This window comes from Lipophrys pholis (genome assembly GCF_963383615.2).
Source record: "Lipophrys pholis genome assembly, chromosome: 13".
In the NCBI taxonomy this organism is placed as follows: domain Eukaryota; kingdom Metazoa; phylum Chordata; class Actinopteri; order Blenniiformes; family Blenniidae; genus Lipophrys; species Lipophrys pholis.
The window spans coordinates 16,556,360-16,580,232 of NC_137632.1; the positions used below are offsets into that span (position 1 = coordinate 16,556,360).

At 41.7% G+C, this 23,873-nt stretch overlaps 1 protein-coding gene across 2 annotated transcripts; it reads right to left on the reverse strand.

The window, feature by feature from the left end:
• Window positions 1-153: 153 nt before the first annotated feature.
• ptprna (protein tyrosine phosphatase receptor type Na) lies at window positions 154-22,445 on the reverse strand. Of its 2 annotated transcripts, none has more exons than XM_080477781.1 (24): window positions 22,229-22,445; window positions 18,915-18,965; window positions 13,357-13,467; window positions 13,014-13,131; window positions 12,723-12,870; window positions 11,665-11,824; window positions 11,364-11,516; window positions 11,146-11,271; window positions 10,992-11,026; window positions 10,563-10,894; window positions 10,388-10,474; window positions 10,215-10,294; window positions 9,893-9,957; window positions 6,937-7,146; window positions 6,417-6,635; window positions 6,175-6,322; window positions 4,704-4,777; window positions 4,396-4,473; window positions 4,078-4,197; window positions 3,627-3,793; window positions 2,355-2,408; window positions 2,160-2,224; window positions 1,685-1,758; window positions 154-1,577 (listed from the first exon to the last, which is right to left on the reverse strand). In XM_080477781.1, exons 1-24 carry the CDS (start codon window positions 22,302-22,304, stop codon window positions 1,506-1,508), a joined length of 2,823 nt encoding a protein of 940 aa, XP_080333907.1. In that variant the 5' UTR covers window positions 22,305-22,445; the 3' UTR covers window positions 154-1,505. The 2 variants fall into 2 exon arrangements, with proteins under 2 accessions (XP_080333907.1, XP_080333906.1); XM_080477780.1 differs by having other exon boundaries at window positions 6,417-6,683.
• Between the last annotated feature and the right edge of the window lie 1,428 nt (window positions 22,446-23,873).

Below are 23,873 nucleotides of genomic sequence, written 5' to 3' on the forward strand. Positions count from 1 at the left end.
TGACGCATCGAGCAAATTCAGGGTTGTTATCATACAGTAATAAATAAGTATATACATTTTGTATAACGTGGGTATTTAAATGTTCTCGAACGGGCTCTTCTCATGTCTGAATACTGCACACTCAAACACGCAAGTAAAAGATGGTTGTGTTTTCTGCTGCATCACATCACAAATTTATTTAGATCAAGTCAAAAATACATTTTTTATAGATATTTTCTATTTGTCTGCTACATGAAATAAACACAATCATCAAGGTGGATTATTTACAGTAATCACAAGGAGGTACACTGAGTGAGACAGGAGAGCAGATAAAGGGATTCTCCATTTGAGAGAGAGTTTTGCCTCTGGCCAGCACATATCATCCATTACAAAAGGAGCAGCGCCGAAAGCAAACAATCATGTTTTCTGAACGATTCTCAGAACAAGTCAAATCAACACAGCAGGGCACAGTATTCTGGTGGACACCGAACAACACATTCAGAGAGTTACGATGGAACGAAATCCTGATGATGGAGCGATGGATGTCCCTCACGTGCAAACGAGTCCGTTCAAAGAATGGTGCAAAGTATTCTGATACTCAGAGCAGCTCAGACAAACCTTCCGTGTTGGTGGTGAATCATCTCTAATCATCTGGGATTTCATCCCAGTAAAGGAAAAATTGAATGGCGTGGCAGTAAGTTGGGAAAATGAGGAATATTATTGAATTTGCAAAATGTTTGAGGGAAAAAGTTGGGCCAAGCTCGTTACTTTGTTCACTCATGTTTTCCATTTCATCATGTGACCAATATTTTGATAGTAGCAGACGCGCATGGACCTCTGCTTCTTTCTTGGAGGATTTCGATTTCAATTTCCAAAGGTGTTATTTCATTTTACCATCACACCACTTTTCCTATTTTGAGAAGTGTTCCTGGTCTCAAGTTTAGTTTTGAGCCTTTTTCTGTCTTTTTCATTCAAAACGCCGTCATTTTTGTCTTTCAACAATTCATATAAATATGTAATTTCAGGTATTTGCATACATTTACAGTGTGTTTTTATTAACATTTTATCACATCGATGAGATATATCCTATCCTCTCTGACTGTATGATCACAAAACAAAATAGTGTGAAATTTTCATGTGGATTCGCAAATGCATAAAGGTTGAAATCCCATTAATTTCACATCTGATGAGCAAAACTTAACAGTAATTCAGAAACTTCAGAAAGCAAAGACTGAAATTCCTGCTCCAACCACACCATGGGGTCGTGTTTGCATCCTGCAAACGTCTGCTGCCATTTTTCTTTTTAATAAAATCAAAAAGTAAAAAAAAAAAAAAATTCCAGACGATGGATTAATGTAAAAATACTGAAAACAAGAGCAGTAAGAGCTCCAGTGGTGGCAGAGCAATGTTTTATTTACAGTAACGGACGTACATGGCCGGGTCATATGAATATGAGTATCCTTTGGGGCGAAGGCTTTCTTTTCTTCTTTTCCTGTCTGTGTATCTGCAAGCCATCGTTGTGCGTCTCACTGTGGCAGCGCTTTCAAGATGGCGTTCACTTCCTCAGCTACTGCTGTCAGAGCGAACTCAAACTGGTCCTGATCAGGCAGAGCAGAGATGAGAGAGGACAGAGAGACATATTTGAGTTAGCTGGGGGTCCGCCCAGGATCCAATGAATTACTGCACGGAGACAAAGTATTTGTACCTTGGTGCGAACCAGTCCAAGTCTCTGGTCTCTGATGTGCTCTAGTGCAGCTGCAATGTCAATCTCCTTCACTCCTGATTACAAGAACAACAAGAATATCAACATCATGGCCAGTTAGTGAGACTTCGTCACACAACTGTTTTAGATTGTTATCCATATTTCTTTTTTCTAAAAATAGTTTGTAATGTTTTTACTGGTTCTAATCTCTTCTAAATTAGAGAATCCTATAATGTATTGGATATCATCTGTGGAAAATACTGGAACTGACCAGGGTCTCCTGCAACTCATGTCTTTATTCCAGATCATGTTTAACCATACTGACCTCTGCTGGGCATTTCAGGTAATACAATTTAGATTTATTCAATCCCATTTTCATCTTTATTTTTGCACAATCGGATTATCTGGACTGAATTTAAAACTGTTTAGCAACTCAGCTGCAGCCTGTCTGTGATCTCTTGGTGTGCACATGACTCACCCTTGGCCATGCGGTTCAGCACCATGTCAATGAGAATATACGTCCCAGTCCTGCCTGTGCCGTCACTGTGGCAGACAAGAGGTAGACACAAAGGCAGTCAAAGTGTGGCACCATCTATCTGAAGGTATTTTAATTACAACAGCACAACCCAACAGAAATGTGGGTATTGTGACCGATCCAAGAGATTATTTCTACCTGCAGTGAACGATGATCGGGCAGGATCGACCTCTGTAGCATTTATTCACCTTTCTGAAAGGCAGGGACCAAGGGACAGCAGAGAAAGAAAGGAGAGCAAAGAAGGACGTTCTGTGTGGTTATAAATTGGTCATTGCAAACTTTGAAGCAGCAGCTGACTTTCCTCCCAAATATAACGATTTAAAACTTCAAAGAAACGCACAAGTAATCAGCTGTAAAAGGAAATGATACCAGATGAATAGTAATTTTTTTTTTACAGGTGATGAAATTGGAAGTAGGACTGATGAGAATAAGAATATGTGTTTTTAAGAAACAATGACGTGGGATTAGGTGAGCATGTTTAATCAGAAAAAAATGTAAACCCCAAACTGTGTGAGGATGAGGATGGGGAGGGCAGTTAGATGAAGACGCAGAAGAGGACAGGTGGAGGAGAAGCCACAGATTCACTGTCCCTCTTACAGCAGCTAGTCACACCTGCCAATGCTCATTTTTGTGACTATGCAACTGGAGCCAGAGTACTAGCTGCAAACCACAAAAATGACACTGGGAGATGTTAAAATACAAACCTATCAGCCTGCACACTGGGAGAGAGAGAGAGACAGAGAGCATGATGGACATGGCATGAAATGGCTGGAAGGTTAACCCAGGGAGGTTGAAGGTACAGTATGTATATTTAGTTTTGTGTTCATGTGTATGTTGCTGATGTTAAAAGCCATCCCCAGACTCCGGTAAACCCAGCATGTAGTCTGTCCTGAGTCCAAATGATAAAAAAACAACAAAAAAAAAAAAAACTAAACAGAAGAGAGGCCGGAGTTCGTTGGGATGACTTAACTCATCAACAAACTGCCAAAGGTTTGACAGGAATGAAAAACAGTTGGACAGAAGGCAAACCGGGTAATACACTGATTCATTACTGCCACCCAGTGTACAACAGTGTCATTACAATTACGTGTTGCACCTTTAACCCTTTGTGATTTTCAAGATTCTTCCAAAACCAACACATACATGGTGATGATGGCACAGAATCCAACATCATAATTGCTAAACATATGCAAAGGCTGTCTTCTCCTCTTTTTGGTCCTTCTATAAAAACATGAGTCTTTTTCTTTTCTTTTTTTTTTTATTATTATTATTTATTTATGTTGTTGCCTTATAAAGAGTTAAAATCCACTTGTGTATCATGAGATATTTCGAGTATTTGAAGTAGCAGAATCGTAAGTCTGTTGCAGTCAAAAGCCACTTTGTGTGTGTGTGACTGTCTGGTGTCCTTACCTGCGGAAGTCGAGCAGCGGCCGTGTGGAGGTGGGGATGCCGTCAGCTGGCCAACTGAGCAGGTGAAACTGCGTCACAGTTCTCGTCTCCTGCGTCTGGACGTTTTTCAGGTAGAAGCTCCGCACCAAGAAGTCCTTACACCAGATGTGCTCGGAGACAAGGTTCACCTGATGAAGAAACACAGAGGGGGGGGGGGGGGGGGGGGTATAGCAAAGTCAGAGAATGTGTGAGATGTTTGAAAACGAGAGGTAGCCTTTTTTTTTGTGAATATAAATTGAGAATAAATCCCAACTAAATTCAAGCAGAAAAACACATGAACACAAGCCAACAGATGTTATTGTTTACACAAGCACAGCACTACCAGCACTACTGGGCTGCTGCAGGGAAGCATTACTCTGGATGTTTGTTCTGTGGCAAAGTCAAGCTTTGGGAATCACAACAGGAAATTAACCTCGTAGATGTGGTAGAGTGACGAGCCCTCGTCGGGCCAGTATCGCTCACACTGCTTCTCTCCGTCCTCCACCAGAGCCGTCATCATCACGATCACTGTGCAGCCGTTCTCCCACACCATCTGAGAAGAGGCACGGACACGTGTAAGGATGCTTTGGATTCCAGATGAAATCAACTCTGTATTTTGCTCAGAAACGACATAGTAAACACAACCTGCGGTCAACATGGACTTACATACATCTATCGCTTCACAGACTACTTTTAGTTAATTCTGATGGGAGAATGCTGGACAAAAGGGTAGAGGTAAGACGATACAGACCTGCCAGAAATCTGTGACAGTGTGGGCCAGAGGTCCCTGCGTGGCAATATAAGCTGGCTGGCGAGGGTCATGATCAGACTATTGGAAATGAAACAAAAGGTATTTATTGAGAACACTAACATATTAGTCAATGCAGACAAATTTGACTTCTGTGTTTCCAGAGTTACATACATGACTTAAACCATTTACTGAAGTGAAATAAAGATGAAAACAACCTTTTCTCCCTAAGTTGCTATATTAGTTGAATCACAAAGCAGTGAGGTTTGTTATCACTCTGATATGTTTGCGATTGCTTGATGAGTTCTTACAATGATGCTGGCATTGATGTAATCATGCTTGTTGGGGTTTACTTCAGTCTTCAGCTTTACCCGAGAGTGATCATCTGCAAAAGAAAGCAGGTGTTGATTTTTTTTTTTAACTTGATGACCTAATGAATGGATAATACTAATACTATGATCAACTGCTTGAGGCAGGGGTGTCAAACTTGTGGCACATGGACCTAAACTTTCATTGACAGGAGCTGAATATATGTTCCTTCTGCAGTTCAAACTGTGAATCTCATCCGGTAACCCGTGGATTTCCTCAAGGGTCGCTGCTCGGCCCCACCTGGTTCAACATCGATACGCTGCCCCTTGGACACATCCCTTGACAACACTCAAATTCTTACCATCGTTATGCTGACGAAATGGTCGTACATTAAACTGACCCTACCCCCCTCTATTGCTTGCGCATCACCAATTAATCCACAACACACATGAATGGTATTTGGATGAATGACAACTTCCTCCAAAAACTGAAGCTATCCTCATCGGCAGCCCACACCATACCAGCTCATTCTCCATCACCAGCATCACTTTTTCTGGCCCGTGCCATTCGACTCTCAACTATTGTCAACAACCTTGGTGATAAATGCAGCCTCACTAAAACTATAATGCATTTCAGACACCTTTGTAAAATCTCCTTTCATCTCAGAAACATTGCTCACCTCTGTCTCACATTTACTTTTCTTGATGCGGAACAACCGGCCCTCGCCTTTATTTCCTTCAGTATGGTTTACTATAATGCACAACTCACTGGGATCCCTGGCAGGAGCCTCTAAAAATGTACAATACATTCAGAAGAGTGCAGCCAGCATCTTGATGAAAGTGCACAAACATGGACACATTGTTCCCATTCTTTACGCACTCCACTTGCTCATTGCCATCTCAGCAACAATTTATTGCAAGGTCACCTTTCTCGTCAGTGTTTTCATGGAAATGCCCCCACCTACCCAAGAACCTGTTCACCCAACACACAAGTACTTGCACCCTACGATCCAAAACCGTTTCCACCCTCCACCATGGGGCTTTCTACGCTGCCGCCCCACAACTGTGGAATACCCGTCCTGATCACCCGAGACCACCAAAACTTGTGAAGAACTAAAATAAATCATTTTTAAATCATTCTGTTTCACAAAAGTTTATGATTTCTAAGAGTGTATGGCAGCTTGTTATATTCTAATTTTAGATAACGTTCAAACCCTGTTTTCATTTGTTCTTGCTATTACATTGCTTCTACATAGCACTTGAAGATGTTTTGAAAGAAATGGAGTGCATAATAAATAAAATGTATTATTAGAATTACTATTTATAGCTTTATCGCTGTGTGATCAAAGTATGCTGTATGTGGCCCAATATTAGTTTAACACCTCTGACGTAAAGACAGTGACGTGCAACAAAAATGTTGCTTTATGTGAAAGCCTACAAAAAAAACAAACTGAAGTGACATGGATGAACTAACAGGGGAGAGATCCGACGTGTCTGTTTTTGTCCATGTTGTTTGGGAGTTGAGCCACAGCTACTGAACTGGGTTCAGCCTGATAGGAGCACAGTGCCTCCCACTCCTTCTGTAGGCGGTCCTTATTACGCAGGTGGTCCTCCATGTACGTCTGAGGTAGAGAAAACACAGACACATGGAAATAAATACAACGAAAAATGAAATGACTGTGGAAGAGTAATGGCAGTGACGACGTTTGCACTCACCAGAATCATGTGACCGGTGGAGATGTCCATGTTGGACTGAGCTGGCTCCTCACTCCAGGACGGGGTGGAGCTGTGGGTGGAGGATGGGCTGTGTTGGGGGCCATCGCTGAACTGAGAAGAAACGCTGCTGACGCGGGAGGTGTCTGTACCCCTTCGGCCGCCGGCACCCGTGCCTATGGCGGAACCCGCCATGGCGCTACTAACCCCTCCCACACATTCCTGGCGGCACAAGGAGGATTTAGATGCCATGTGCTGCCGACATAGCTCCTGAATGGAGAGAAAACGGTCATAATTCCGGCACATGCTTCTTGCATCCTGCTAAGTAGATGTGTGACTGGTGCATTGCCATTAATCTCATCTAGGAGGTATCAGGAAATTATGATCATAATATCTATACGATGAATAACACATGGTAATCTATGCATTTACTGCTTTTGGGCCACATGTTATGATGATTCTAATAACACTTTTCCAATCCAATATGAATCCCCAAAAAGGCAAACATGTCTTTATGTATTACCTGGTAGTCAAAGTGTGTCTCGGCTCCTCCCTCTGGCCCCAGGCCAAGCTTGCTGTTGGCTACTTGCTGAGCATAGTGCTTGAGACAGGCTACGGCCATGGCCAATACCAGCACACCCCCTACGACTGCCATGGAAACAAGGGTGATGACAGTCCCACTGGAGCCCTGGGAAACCCTGGTTACCCGAGGGAGACCCCTCGCATCAGTCCTCTAGAAAAGAAAAAAAGAGACAGAATAGGAGCGGGGAGCCTATTTCCATTTCTAGACAAGCACATCAGTCAAAGAGGTAAAGCTACTCCAGGGAAACAACCCTCACTGCTGTAACTCAAAGGTCATTTAATTTTAAAAGCAAGTTAACTTTAAACGACAGTAGTCTGAAAGGTCAAGGCAGTACACCTCCAGAGCACACAAACAAGACACCTGAACCCCTCATGAGACACAATACATCAATATCATAAGTAAAATCTTCCCCAGAGGAGACATTGAACTGGTTCTTCATCTTAATCTGTACACTTGAACAACTATCATAGTGCCACCCACTCCCAAAATGAGGAAAAAACAGCAAACTGCATTGGTCATCACTCTACAGAGGAGTGTAAATGCAGATATATACGTAAATCACACATGTGCTCATTCACACATATGACACATTTAGAATCACAAATCAGCCCGACTAACCCTGTTTGGTCTGTTCAAGGAAGCTGAAGTAACAACAGAGTTTCTGCCCTGAAAAAAACATTGTAAGATGTCATTGTTAACCATTGCCTTGAACACTATAACTATGCTATTTCTAATCAAATAGCTAAATATCACTGGTATGGCAGTGACACAATAAGTAATACAATGTCTACATATTACAGTATCACCAAAGCTCCAATGTTGTAAATAAGGATAGGCATTAAATTGATATACTGACAATATTGCGACTGCCCAATATGTTCAAAATGTATCATCATCACAGGATCAACGTGCACAATATACTTCTTACAAAAGCCTCAACTGAGATGGATTGTTTCCCTGCATTATGTAATCATGCACGCTCAAAATGACAGAATATTAAACATGAGAGGAAAGTGAAAACAAATTAAAAAACAATTATAATATACTGACACAAAAGCATTATTGTTTTTTGAAAGAAGAAATCTCAAATCACAAAGACTTCAACATCATAAACTGAAGTGCTCGCATTCATCCTACATCATTTTGTTATACTCAGCAATATTGGTCAGTATTATTCAAACCGCCCTTCTATCTGATCACACCTTTAATATTATCCATCATTGCAATCAGTTTATGTCTATGTCGTCACATCCAATCTAAATAGGCAGCTCCTCATTAATCTATAGTGGGAGCTGTAGCGATGATTCAGAGTCAGGCTGCTTCATGTGAACCGTGAATATTGATGTTAATGACACTTGTGACTGTTGCCATAGCACCTGGATCTTGGAGCCACAGCAGGGGGGATGGGGGCTGCGATAAAAACCCATGGCAACAAGTGAAATGTGGTTGTCACACTGCCTTCTCACTCCGTCTATGGGGATTTATGCACAGATAGTCACACATGGACTCACTGCACAGTGTGTTGAAGAAACGCAAGCAAAATCAATCCAGGTCTTTGTGTTTTCTGTTTCTGTACAATGGAATAAGGAATGTGTGACCAGCCATGCCATAAAAAAGAATCAAAATTAAACGTGACCTTCAAGATACTTCAAATCTACAATCCACATTTATTAGATAAAACTAATTCTATGTTCCAGTTCTAGGTATTCTCAGCTAATAACCTGCCGAAGTACATGGATCATTTAATGTTAATAATACACTGAACAAAAATATGAACACAACACTTTTGTTTTAGCTCACATTTTTCATGAGCTGCACTGGAAGACCTACGACTTTTCCAATAGACACAAAAGGCCTAATTCTCTCAAATATTGTTCACAATTTTGCCCAAATCAGTGTTCGTGTGCACCATTGCCGAGATGATCCACCCACCTCACAGGTGTGTCTCCGAGATGCTGATCAGACAGTAGAATTATTTCACAGGCCTTTGAAAGAATTTTGGCGGAATATCCAACCGGCCTCACAACGGCGGACCGTGTGTACCCACAGCAGCCCAAGGACCTCCACATCCAGCATCTACACTTCCAAGATCGTCTGAGACCAGCCACCCGGACAGCTGCTGCAACAATCCCTCTTCAGAAAGAATTTCTGCATAAACTGTCAGAAACATTCTCAGAAAAGCTCCTCTGCAGGCTCGTCGTCCTCAGCTGATTCTCAACATGAATACAGTTCATTTTTCTAACCAACTCGAGTAGGCAAAGGCTCACATTTGGTGGCGTCTGGCACTTTGGAGAGGTGTTGTCATCATGGATGAAGCCCGGGTTTGGTTACAAGGCAGATGGCAGACAGCATGTATGGCGTTGTGTGAGTAAGCGGTTTGCTGATGTCAACGTTGTGAACACGCCGTTCACAACGTTGACATCAGCAAACCGTCCAGTGTTTGAGGTGGGATTATGGTATGGACAGGCGTACGTCATGGGTAATGAACACATTGTGGCCAGCCTGGGGCACACCTGAGCAATAATCCTGCTGCCTTAATATGCCACACCTGTGAGGTGGATGGACTATCCCGACAAAGGAGAAGCGCTCACTCACACACATTTAGACAAATTTGTGAACAATATTTGAGAGGAATAGTTCATTGTGTACAAAGAAAAGTAAGAAATAACCACAAGCAAAGTCATAAATCCAAACAAAATAATGCTGCGAGGCGGTGCTGGTTGTGTTGGGATTTTGCGCAATCTAATAATCTCTCAACCCATCATGATTAGATTACAGTGAAAATGGGAACGAATAAAGAGGACTGATTATATCCTCTGTTGCCTTGACAACTGCTCCATATGTTGCTGATAGGATGATAGGATGAGTAGCGTGTCCGTGTGTGTGCATCAAGTACCTCTCCCACACCGGTCTGAACAATCTTCATTCCTGTCTCGGTCTCCAGGTAGTTCTTTTCCGACACTGTTGGAGTGAAAAATAGATAAATAAATATTATCGACTGAGAAATAAATAGGAAAAATGTGAGAAAAAGTGAGAAATATTGTGTTTAGTGTGTGTGTGTGTGTGTGTGTGTGTGTGTGTGTGTGTGTGTGTGTGTGTGTGTGTGTGTGTGTGTGTGTGTGTGTGTGTGTGTATGTGTGTGTGTGTGTGTGTGTGTGTGTGTGTGTGTGTGTGTGTGTGTGTGTGTGTGTGTGTGTGTGTGTGTGTTGGAGTCTCACCAGCTTTAGCAGCTACCTCTGCGGCCGTCATGTTGTGTTCATTCTGGCGGATACGGAAAGTCAACGCAGAACCGACGACGCTGGCAACAGGCACACACCGGAAACACCCACGTTAGTTATGTAGCGAAATGAACCAGCAGAATACAAAGAGACACACACGTGTGCAGACTCACCTGATGTTGATGAAACTGCTTGTTGTTAAGTGTATTTTATTTGCCAATAGCTCCAACAGCTTGATGCCATCGTAGAGACTCAAAGGACTGCAAATGACAAAAAAAAAGAAATCATAAAAACCTTGAATGAGGATGGATGAAACAGAAGAATTGAAACATGGTTAAGAGTGCTGACCTTTGGTTGGTGACAATGTATCCATACTCCTCTTTGGCTCCTGTACCCTCCACGAACGGCATTCCTTGCCCACTGAATCCTTGTCCGGTGGCGGCGGCAGCGGCGGCGGCAGCGGCGGCGGCAGCAGCGGCGGCGGCGGCGGCGGCAACAGCGGCGGCGGCGGGAGTGGACGGTGAAGACTGGGTGGCAGGTAGGGGGAGGCTGGCACTCTTAGCAGGAGGATTAGCTGGGAGTGAGGCAGAAGACGGGGCAGGAGGGGCATCAAGAGGACCGGGGGAAAGGGCAGGCTTCTCTAACTTTTTGGGCATGCTGTCAGTCTTCAACAGCTGCATCTGAGGGGGTTCAGAGAAAACCTGTCAGCTCAGAACGTCCATTGTTACATGATTTTTTTTTTTTTCAAATCACTGCCGACTACAGATGTTGACGTACCTCTTTGAGGGCCATGAGGTCTTTTTCAATTGGATCTATGTTGAGAGATAACAACTATTACAACAAAATCATTCAGATTTACCTAAATTTGTTCTTCTTATCCATTGACGGACAGTTATTATGACATTATTTTCTCAAAATGGGCTTATTCTACCTGTTTTGCCTTGGGTCTGGAATAGCTGCAGTATGAGGGCCAGTTTATAAAGCTGTTCTTGACTGAGCTCTCTGGGGTCGATTCTGTACTTCTGCAGCACTCCTGACACCCTCTGGAGCAAGCCATCTGGGAAAAGTTTGCAATATCGTAAATGTTAGCACAAGCGATATTGCAATATCACTGCACGAGCAATCTGAAAAGCCATTTGCTTTGCTCACCGCTGTTTCCAGACACTGCACTTAGGTCCTGGGGAACTTTCTTGTTCTGCAGCGGTGGCGGCCTTCCTGCAGGACCAATTCTTTCCTCCAGGGTGTAGTCTTCCACATAGTCCACTGGTATCTCCAGCTCCAGGTCCTCATAATAAGGCAGGCCTGCACATACATCAGGCATGAATAGAATTACTTTAAAAGTTTCAGTCTTCTTTAGTAAGACTGAAATGCTCATCACTATGCTCATTGATTAATTAAGAAAACTCTGATCATTAGTGTTGCCTTCTTTTTTCCACGACATGAACGTTACCTGCAGTAGCCATTGGAGCAGATCCTCGGTGGCGATAAGACGGCTGAGGGGATGGGAAGTACAGAGACAGAGCTTCCTGCAGCATCTGCCTGTCACGCTCTCGCTGTAAATCACGCTCCCGCTGTAAATCACGCTCTCGCTCCCTCTGTTTGGCCATGTACTAGAGATTGATCAGAGGGAAAGTGATATTACTCTGTTAATCATACTGAGCCATAGTTTTAATTGAGAAAAATACACAGTTGTATTATGCCATTAAGGAAAACTTTGAAAGAAGTACATGCTCTGAAATGAGCTTAGAAAATACAAATTGATGCTGCCTTTACTTTCTCTGCTCTTAACCTGTGAAACAAACATCCAGAACATCTGTGGTCAGCTGAAGCTGTCTGCTCATTTAAATCAGGTCTTAAAACACTGTTATAGATCACAAGTGATAGTGTTTACTTTTTGGAACAATCCCAAGAATGTTTTACTATCAATTCACTATTTATTGTCTTTTCCTGATCTGAATGTAGTGTTTTATTTCAATGTATTTTTAAATACTTGTGAAGCATCTTGTGTCTGAAAGGTTCCATATAAACAAACTTGCCTTGTTATGTGTGAAACATTATGATGGATGCATAGATTGATGGTCTTTTTATGTGCCAGTGTCCATTTAGGGAAATAAATTGGCTATTATATTGTTAATAAGGCAAAGCGATCCAGTCAAATGGATGATCTGAATCAGATGCAGTTTAAAATTTGACAAGTTTTTCCATTTTTCTTCAGTAAAAAGAACACGTGGTAAATAAGACAAAATAGTTGCCATCAGAATTAGGCAATGTAAGGGTTATTGAATCTCTCAATCTTTAATTTTGACAATTACACTATTATAGGCGAAGTTTTTATAAGATGGAACCAGTTTTGTGAATGTCACACATGGTTTGCATTATGGTCACAGAACGTGTGTGTGTGTGTGTGTGTGTGTGTGTGTGTGTGTGTGTGTGTGTGTGTGTGTGTGTGTGTGTGTGTGTGTGTGTGTGTGTGTGTGTGTGTGTGTGTGTGTGTGTGTGTTAACAAACCTGTTCATATTTGTATGGGCCCATAGATTCGGTTTGCATATCCAGCAGTGAGCGAGGATCATGCAGTATCATGTAGTCCATGTGTTTGTTAACAGGAGGTGAGGAGGCCGATTTTGAGCTTTGGTGATGAGGCGCGTGCTGTTTAAACCTGGCAAAGATAAAAAAAAAGAAAAGAAAAAAGAGAGAGAACATATGGCATTTGACAACAAAATGAACGCGCACGACTGTGTCATTTGTTTGAAAGTACTGTTCACTTTTTTATGAAAGTCACCGTGACCCAAGAGTACTTACTGTGACGCATGAGAAGAGGAGGATGACGGGTTTGGTTTCAAGGGAAGGGTGGTATGAGGAACTCTCTTCAGCTCCTTTGATAAAATGTACTGGGTGATATCATCCTGCCACGATAGCCCTGCGCGCGCACACACACACACACACACACACACACACAGACATCAATGAAAGTCAGACAGGCTGGGAGTCAAAGTGAAAGGTGAGATGAGTGCAAGAAAGACGGTGATATGGGTTTCTGGTCATAGTTCCTTATGAAATGTGGTTTCCGTGTGTTAATATTATCAATGGATCTCTATCACTGTTTATAAAGTGGCAAACAGCTTTACATCAACTTTAATCTCACCTTGTAACATGAGCTGTTTGAGGACTTCCTGCATCCTCCTCAGGACAGGAACTGATACCTGGTACTGGACCAGGTCCTGCCGAGAGCTCCGACACTGACCAAACAGCAAATCTGCAAAGAATCATGCAAAGGTTAACACAAAAATGGTATATACTTCCCACCTGGACTTTGCTTGAGCATTTGTTTGTTTCTTTTTTAACATTGTTAAGCCACCTCACTAATTAACTTCAAATGCATGCCTTGGTACTCTGGGAGGGAACTGGAGTACATGGGGACATTTATTCACCATCACACCCACACACAAGCCTTCAGGAGGAGCAGCACACATGTTCAGGTGGGAACATTGGGATTCATTTTATTTCAGTCGTGTGCCCCTGGTCACACCCTTCATCTGATCCTGTGACACCACTGCCACACCATTGTGACTAGCTGTGCTAGAAGTGGGGCATCATTAATGTTATTTTTAACCACGAGTGACAGTTGGTTGTCTGAGTGTCTGCTGTGAAAAAAACATCCTGTTAGAAAACAGCATGAATCGCACAATGACAGCTATTCAAGAAAGAAGCAACTAATGAGGCGACCGTTTCTAATCATGCATACCTTTATTTTTTTATTTTTTTTTATTTTTAGATGAAACTGGCTTCTTTTCTCCAGTTCGGTGATGCTGTCTTTGAGGGACAGGGTTTGTCATAACAGTACGGAAACCAGGAGCCCACAGTAGTGAGTCATAGTAGTTTGAAAGGAGAGCCCACACACTTGTGCTGCTTGTCACAGTCATTTTGCCATGGTTCTGCCACAGTCACTGTGTGTGCGTGTACTTTTAAGAGTTCCGCACAGAAACTGTCGCTAACCTGAAGGCAGAAACAATGGAAATGCTGACGGAAGCATTTTGCTTGGTCTTACTTTTATTAGATATCCTCTCTTTTTTAATTAAATACTTGAAGCTATAACACCTATCCAGGGTGTATTCTGCCCTGGACCTCACAAATTAAATAGGTCGTCTACCATAAAGAGTAAACCAACCAGGTGAAGAAGGCTGAGAGAAAACTCTAACCTTTTTTTTTTTTTTCAACCAAAACACAGTAAAACATCTGTATAAGTGGTGCTGCTGTGTGATGAGAATGAAAATAACTCAGAGCAGAGCGCGTTTCATCTGGTGCACTGATGAGTCACCACAGTCCCGACACCCGCTAAATCTCACACAACCCAATCTGCCTCGGCCAGGTTGTGAATCATTATACAGGCCAGATTAGAGAGGATTAAGGTATTTTTATAGCAACATTTTTTTTTTTTTCAAACATAAAAGAGTACACCTTTTTTTTTTTTGGAGTGAACAAAACAGTCATGTTTTTACAGGTGAGATATAAAGTCTGTCTCTCATCTTAGCTTCACCTTCCTCGTCGAGATAAAGGAAGTCTGACAAATGGATGATAACGTCTCTTTTTTAGTCTCTTCTTTTAAATCTATTTCTAAAATGTTCATCCTACCAACCTTTGTTGGGTCTTATCATATTTAAGTACTGTTTGTTTTCAAGCTTGTGTGTATTCTCTTAAAAATATTTTAAGAAGCAATAATCTAATATTATTCCTAGATCATATAATAATATAATATATCATAACAATTGTCTTGGGGGGCACACATAAACAGAAGAATTTATGACTTTCAGTTATCCTGTTAAAATACTAAAAACATCTTTCTCCAGAAAAACCCTTCAAACTGTCTCAGTATCATCTGCAAACTGTTCAACAAACACAAACTAAGCAATCAATAAAGAAGAGAAACCTGTGAATTTGATCCGTTTTAAGCGGGATTCCCATTTCTTGTCATACTGTGGGAACAAAATCATCTATTCACACTTTTCAAGATGCTGGTTGCAGCTCTCGACTGGATGTTTTCTGTTTTTGGTCGAGTCATCCACAGATTTCGAGGGGTTGAAGTTAGACATTAATCACAGCGAGTGTTAATTATTTAGACTGTTTCCTGGATAATCAGCTCACAATGGAAAGCACTTAGCAAAAATTGTATTCTGAGAGGAAGAGTGAGTGAACATTAGTCTTATGATGACGTTACAGTTTCACCATGTATAAATATACAGTATTGGTAGATTCAGCACTGTGCATCTTTCCTTTCCATTCAGAACTCCTGTCCATTGATTTAAAACTGTGAATCATTATAAAAATAGCTGATGCTGGTGAGTTGTGATACACCGATTCTAGTTTTTAATCCTGGTAAAGTGACTGATGGCGGAGAGAAGAAGGATAGGAGGATTACCAGCAGAAGATCAATGGAAGAAATATAGAACACTGCATGGCTAAATTGGATTGAGCCTATTTTAAAAGCTGGGGTTATGTCAGGTTGTTTCTCAGAGGAATCATATGAATCCAGAAGGAATGAGACACACTGTGTGTAAAGGCTATGTTCTGGTATCATATATCATCGGAGAACCTTGCATTTACTTGCAATTGCAATTTTATGTTATAAGTCACATTTTGTGACGGATGGATGGATGGATGGATGGATGGATGGATGGATGGATGGATGGATGGATGGTATAGCAACCCTGCCCTGTGGGGTACCACAAGCATCTGTTCTGGGTTCTATTCTGTTTTTGCTGTACACATTCCCTCTTGCCCAAGTTATTAGAAGTTACAATACTATTTCTCATCATCTTGTTCTCGTCGAGCAAGTTCATGCAAAGAATCGATTAACTTAGTGATTTATGTTGTATTGTGTTTTATTGCATAGCACTTTGTGATTATTATCTGTGAGCAAAGTTCTAGTTATTAAAAATAGTTGTTATTTGATTGTTGTTTTGGAACGGAATGCTGTTGAAATGTTTGTTGAAGTATTAAAAGGTCCGACCACAGTCAGGCATTGCAAAATGACTTTGACCAGAAACCAATAACATGACATCTGTTTTGTATTGCAAATGAAATGATATCTAATGCATTTACCCCTGTCCAATAAAGGTCTTAATTAAAAAGCATGTGATTCATGAAGCTCTGTGTGCTTCCCCAGACTCCTGATGAGCCTGCTATCTGCTGCACACCGGCCCCCAGTATTCACCACTCAGTGGGAACGCTACAAGGTCCATTTGCAACACCTGTGTACACACAACTCAGGTGACACTCTCTGACCTTGCTGTGGTTACCACAGAGCTCACACTCACGACGGGCTACACACACTTGCATTGCCGATCTCCGTAACTTCAACAGCACGACCACACCGGCAAATAGAAGCTGGAACATTAAATTTCACCGGGAGGGTAAAATATAAATTGTGTGTGCCGACAGTGATCCTCAGGGAATCTGAAAGCGCGGTCTGAAACACAATGAGTTTCTGGAAAAACTACTGACTTCAGCATGAAAACCTAAACTGAGCAGAGGGAGATTTTTCACTGCATTCTCTGCTAACCATGAAGACACGGACAGTGACTGCTTGTTCCACGAGTCCATTAAGGCCCGCTCGGCATCAGGTTACAGATACAAATTAATAACCGTAAATTCATCAAAGATCCCATTTAACACGGCACACGACATGATGACTGTTCTCTCTCACTGGAAGCAGACAGCCGGTTCAAAGAAGAGAGATGAAAAAAAAAACCTTTAACTAACAGCAACTTTAATGTCTTCAGTTTTATGGCTAAGAGATAAATAGGGTGTTGTAAGAGGAGGACATCATCAGACATTTCAGACTAATTACTCCTCTAAGGGCAACTGAGGATGCATGACGCCACAACATTGATGCTCGTCTGCTTCACTAGTATTGGGCTGAACAGGAGTCCTTTAGCAGGAAACTCCATCATTTCTTTAATCCCATTCAAAACTTAAAAAGCATCCTATGAATAAATGAATAGGTTTTCATGCGTATTCTTTTTTTTGTTTTTTTTATGTCAGCTGGAGGCTGCATGCAGTACGTTTCCTCTCCATCAAGACAACAGACAATGTTCCAGACTGTTCGTAGTGAGATTAGCAGCTGTTGCTCATCATCATAAGCTGCAGTCATAAGAGGAAAGGAGTAATAATAATAATAATAATAATAATAATAATAATATAGAATTTTCTTTCAGGTAGTGATGAAATGCATAAATAATTATATAAAAAAAGGTACGGAACAAGTCTGTAATAGTGATGCAAGGGAGTTTTCACTGTGTTGCATATCACTGGATTTTAAACTTGAAATCCTCCTCCATAGTATTAGCTTCCAATCACCTTGGGAAAATGTGGCCATGCACCCACTGACAGGAGCCTGTTGAGATTTGTAGTATACTTTTGAATTTGTTAATGCTTGGCAAAGAGCATCATTTGAGACTATGGGAGGCTTCTCAGCATCTTATGAGAAATCCTCCATAGCTGAGATTGTGACCTCCAGCTCCATATCCACTTTCTCCTCAACACAGCCTGTAGACATAGATGTTCTTTGGCGTTTATGGTTTGTTTACTTCTGGACTAAATTTCATTACCAATTTATCTGCAATACAAGACGGTCACAAATTTGACAAGGAATGGAGTCACTTAATATAACGAAGTCCAAAAGGAATCTGTATCTCCTCTGTCGTCTCATCTGGCACTTCCTCAACCTCTCCATCTAAGTTTAACACAGTCTCTGCGTATTCTTAAAGAAGGTGTTAGTCACTGCAGGAGCTCTACATCCCTGTGGGGATTGAGCTGATGACGCTCTTCTCCCATAAACTAAAAAAAAATAATCAGGTCAGCCCTTTGTTAGTGTCTCAGGAACGCACAAGATTGTTATCTCGAGGAGGCAAAAGTACAGCACAATCAATAAGGTGCGAGACCTTTGAGCAGCCATAACTGTGAATTTTATTTCTGCGCTCAGATCCACAGATTTCTGCTTGGAAGCAGCAACTACGCTCCTCTCTTTAATATTCTGTCCAATGATCGCGCCTGTGCGTAAGCGCAGTTTCCACGCAGAGCGACGTCAGAGTGTGTCTGTGACTCATCACTGTGTTAGCACGACAACTGTGGGGGTGTCCACCTCACTGTGATGTCAGTGTTGCCATAGAGACGGCGGGTGAGGGAGGGGCTAAGGTAAAGATGAGGGAGAGGGGAGAGGGAAGAGACGGGCATGTGGTAGAGACACAATGTCTCTCTCTCTGTCTCTCTGTCTCTCTCTCTCTCTCTCTCTCTCTCTCTCTCTCTCTCTCTCTCTCTCTCTCTGAATGTGGGGGTCTGTGACTGAATTTACCCACATAATGTTTATGCCTCAATCTGCTTCCACACAGAAATAATGGGATTAAATGACTAAAACTTGAGCTGATGATGTGTTTAAGGTTAAGGGTAGGGGTGGTTGCAGTTTGAATAATAAGCAGCAAATTAATGGACGTCAATGTAAAAAACCCCTAAGCACAACTGAGCATGCCTGACATCCAGCTGAGATCAATAAGGGGCAGAGCCTGCACACAAAGTTCCAAATTCATTTTAATGTTATATATTGTTTTGGTTGCCTGGGCCGGGGCGCATTTGACATGTTTGTGTTCACAGTGGTGTGTGTGTGTGAGTGTGTGTGTGTGTGTGTGTGTGTGTGTGTGTTGCACTCACCATCTGAGCAGAACTGATCCCTCGTGCACAGTTTTCTCTCAAACAGGCAACCTGCAGCAAAAAGACAAGGAGAGGGTTAACGAGCAGGTACTCGCAGTCGAGTCCCTCACAGTAATCGCCATGGCAACTAATGCTTTAACTCACATTTAAAGTCTACAAATGAGACAAAGTGAGCCTACCCTGGTTTACCTATTATAATTAGCCTCACATGTACTGCACGGCAGTACTTAAGTCACAAACACTCACAGCCATCATTCTGTAGCATTCAAATGAGTCAAACCCATTATACACAGTGCTTAACATTTATCCAAGTGGTGCATAGTTTTAGTACGACTTGCTGAAGTGTCCAGTTTATCTGCGGGAAATCATTCACACATATTTCGTGAATATAAAAAACCCAAATGAAGATGACTCATCTTCTTTATCATTGTGCTTGGCCGTTGGACGACCGCAGTGATCACACAGGTGCACTTAAAACATTTTATCAGTCGTTTTTTTTCTCCAATGCCAGTTGTACTCAAAATTCTTTTTATATTAGGTAATAAGATGAGACCTTGGAGAGTGGGGCAATGTGGGAAGGAGCAGGTGGCAGCTGATAGGTAGGAAAGCAGCACAGAGCTCAGAGTACGCATGGATAACTCTGTCTGGCTGTCCGTCATCCCTCTCTCACGTCAGAGCTCATGTTTCACTCGGCTATTGATTTTAGGAGTCTGTACGTGTGCGCGCGAGACGAGCAGCAACAGAAAATACACAAATGAGCAAATAAAGAAGGGAAACTCGTTGGATTGGAACTGAGCATTTAGCCCAAAGTGTGACATGTGAACATCTGGCTGGAGTCGAGGACAAATGAAGAGGAAGTGTTTTTTCGTCGGTATAATCGATAAAGAATAAAAACAAGGGATCATTTTCTGTACCTTTTGATAAAATGCCGCAGTACCTAACAGTGACTCACCTCTTACAGGATGACACACTGTACACACACACGCATGCACATACACAGTGTAGGCATCTTGTCAAACTTTAGGCCCTGAAACTACCTTTTGATGAGTGAGTTAAAAAAGACAAACAACCTTCAGAGCTTAAAAGGACATGTGACACCACTAATGTCACAAGATCAAACAGAAAATATAGATTATGAATAATGGCCTTCTTTTTCATTTCATGCTGCCAATATGACATATTGCTTTTAAGTTAAGTGAAAAAAGTGTTCAGAGTTGCGTGTGACGTGTTGTTGGCAAGGTTAATCAGAATATAATGTATGTTGAGTAAATTAGAGTTTGTTGAACAACTCAAACGATGCTGAGTGAGTTCATTTCTGGTTGTTATACAAATAAAAATAAACTCTTAAAAGGTGTGTTGTCGTGAGTTCAAATAACAGCAACCAAGCACTGACTGAAGTCAAAATGAGAGCTGAACTCTCCTGTATGAGAGATTAAGAGAACCTTTCATCATGTGGCTGCGATAAGTTACAGCAAAAAATATATATATGCTCACAACGTGTCATCATGCACTGACATCTGACTAATCTCGTCTTGTATTTCCTTTAATTGGGATGGACTGTCGTGGTAATCCACACAATGTTAAAAAGACATTGTCAGGAAATGCACTTCTTCTGCACGACGAGCATCCAGCGGGAAATACATCACTTCACAAAATAATTGGTTTTTTTTCTGGCAGTGAAAAAAAACTCCAGTTCGAGATGTGAAAAAAAAAGAAAATCCTCTATCTTCTGACTGATTGGACACAACAGTGATGTTAATGCCAGATTTGAGAGCAAAAGCACCTACACACACCTTTACGTGTTACACTACATCACGCTATGATGCCATGGTGACATTTTCTGGGAGGCAGGCACTCTGAGGTGAGGAAACCAGTGACAATATTTGTCATGACAACAGGACCCCTGTCCTTCTTGAAGATGACTGAGAGAGAGGTGTGTGTGTGTGCGTGTGTGTGTGCGTGTGTGTGTGCGTGTGTGTGTGTGTGTGTGTGTGTGTGTGTGTGTGTGTGTGTGTGTGTGTGTGTGTGTGTGTGTGTGTGTGTGTGTGTGTGTGTGTGTGTGTGTGTGTGTGTGTGTGTGTGTGCGTGCGCATAAGGATGGATGGCTCATCAAATGGACAGATGGAGAGAGTATTAGAGAACAGAGACAGAAGCAGAAAGGTGTTGATGCACCATGAATGAACAATGGAAGACGATGGTAGTTTCTCTCCATGGTGCTGAAGTCACACTCGCTCGCAGCCTGTTGCTTTCTTTGTTCTTTCTTGCTACGGTGTCCAATGACTGTTTGGAGAGAACTCAGTAATGTTTTTGCTCTTCTTTCTGACGTTTGAGATACTACTCAATAATCTATCTATCTATCTATCTATCTATCTATCTATCTATCTATCTATCTATCTATCTATCTATCTATCTATCTATCTATCTATCTATCTATCTATCTTATTTAAGTAAGATGTGAAAACACTTATTATACCAGTTGATGCATGTAAATACAAAAGCAAACAAGAATATGCAAAGATTCACTTGTTGCATCAGATTAAGATGCAGATCAAGACAAAACAGGATAGAACAAAACAACAAGAGAGAAAAACAAGCAACATGCAGTCCATTACCATATACCCAACCTGAAACTACTACTACTACTACTACTACTACTGCTGCTGCTGCTGCTGCTGCTATGGTCAATAATATTAATAACACAGCTGCTAGTTGGATGGATGAAAATGAAAGGTGACATATTTGATTCATACCACATTAACTGTGTTTGTTTATAATGTGGCAAATGTGTTGTGTCATCGAAAACGATGTTTACATGCAGGATGTCTTGGTGGGATGTTGTTATGACTGTGAGAAATGAATGTGTACAGTGTATAAACAGCAGAGTGGGCGTTTTTGGCTCATTCAGGATTTTTGCATGTTTTGTCCCGCTGTCTTCCCAGAGTAAAATAATAAAAGGAAGAAGAACGAAACAGAAGCATGAACTCGAAGACGAGAGTGGTCTTTATTTTGTGAAGAGAAGCAGAAATGAAACTCTTCTTCTGCTCCCTCTCCATCCAGCTCTGGTAAATCACATTAAACTGTCATCCTCTATATTTACCCACAGAGACGGAACAGTGAGTACACTCCTGTTAAAATGACACAAACACGCACTTGTGAGGACCGCAACAGGAGGCAAATTGGCTATAGAGAGGGGAAGTGAGGATGCAAAAGGATATTTGTGATCTTCACAGTGTCCACCACCACCACCACCACCATCATCATCATCATCGTCAACATCAGCAGCGGCAGCGGCAGCGGCAGCGGCAGCATCTTACCGTATTTGTCTGAGACTCCGGGTTGGCAGAGCACGGTCAGAAGGAGCAGAGCTCGCCATGGTTTAAGGTGTTGCATGATCCCCTGGACCCAGACAGCAGCAACAGAGGCAGAGGAAGAGGAGGCGATATTGAAAGAGAGATGTCTCCTTTTAGATCCCCATCCTGTTCAGACGAGGTGCGGCGTGTCCAGCCCACTCTGAACCCCACAGGCCCATGTGACGGAGCAAGAGGGGGGGGGGGGCATTAGATTTATAAATGGAGGAGGAGGAGGAGGAGGAGGAGGAGGGGTGTAGTTCCTCCTAGTGGCCAGGGTGGGGGCAGAGAAGGAGGAGGGGGAGGAGGGTTGCTTACGACAGCATACGCACGAGCTGCTCGCGTAATGACAACGTTGCCAGGTTGAATAGCTTCAACCCCAAGCCCGGCTTGTCTTCAAGCATTTCAAAACTGGGAAATAAAAATAGAATATTTGTCTGTTTTAGTTAAGAAAACCCACAAAAACACATCAACAATGTGCTCTGTCCTCTCACTCATATCATTAGTGCTTTTTGATTTAGAAATTACATTGGTTTGATCAACACAAACTTTTTGAAATGCTTGATTTAAGAGGAAAGCCACTGTTAATTATGCATATGAGAGAGCAGAATTATGGAAAGCCTGCCCACATAAAGTTGCATTCAAGTGTTTGGCTCCTTACGTTTCATACTCGTATTGGGTTTTCATATGAAACAAACGGTGTTGATTATAATGTTCAATGTAATGCTTAAGCTTCTAATATTGAGGTTGTGGTGGTGATTATTATTATTATTATATTATTATAATTATAATTATTAGTATTGTTATTATTATGAATATCATTATTGGTATTATTATTGTGTGTGTGTGTGTGTGTGTGTGTGTGTGTGAGTGTGTGTGAGTGTGTGTGTGTGTGTGTGTGTGTGTGTGTGTGTGTGTGTGTGTGTGTGTGTGTGTGTGTGTGTGTGTGTGTGTGTGTGTGTGTGTGTGTGTGTGTGTGTGTGTGCTAAATTCAGTTTAGCCTGCGTTTAGGCTGGAAATTGTCGGTCATATCTGGCAACCCTCCGTCCTCAGGGAGCCCCCCTGCCATGAAATCCCCCTGCATCTGCGTCACTACATCGTTCAAAAACCTTTTTATTAAGCCCATTCAAAACTATTACCTATATATGTCAGTATATTTACAGCTCTGATCTCCTATATGTATCATTGTAAGAAAGCAGCAGCAACACACACACAGAGTACACTCAATAAATCTCTTTTTTAAATTCTACATTTCTCATATTCACAGATTCAGAATAAGAATTAACAGTCCCAACAATACAGCCTTGCCGAAAAAACATTTTCCCAAACTTTTAACATAAACTGTATGAAGTAGACATTCATTCCCAATGTTCTGGCGCCCCCTAGCGTCTCTTTTGTGTAACATGCGTTGTATATATTTTTTGTTTTTGTCTTTAGTTCTAGTTTATATGGTTAAATGATGTTTATCAAGGAAAAATGACAGTACATTCACATGGTACATCATTTCACCCTGAATCGTTGTTTGCTCATGCAGCTGAAATATCAATCATTTTAGTTTGAAAGAAAAACGAGAGGACCTGAGCTCGATCAAAAAATGCTGGAATCCTGTTAA

Coding starts and splice junctions, on each gene's coding strand:
- ptprna (XM_080477780.1), bottom strand. CDS start 22,304: ATGCAACACCTTAAACCATGGCGAGCTCTGCTCCTTCTGACCGTGCTC. Junction 11,825..12,722: donor GCCCATACAAATATGAACAG/GTTTGTTAACAC, acceptor ATCAATCTCTAG/TACATGGCCAAACAGAGGGA. Junction 3,794..4,077: donor CACTCTACCACATCTACGAG/GTTAATTTCCTG, acceptor TTTCTTCATCAG/GTGAACCTTGTCTCCGAGCA.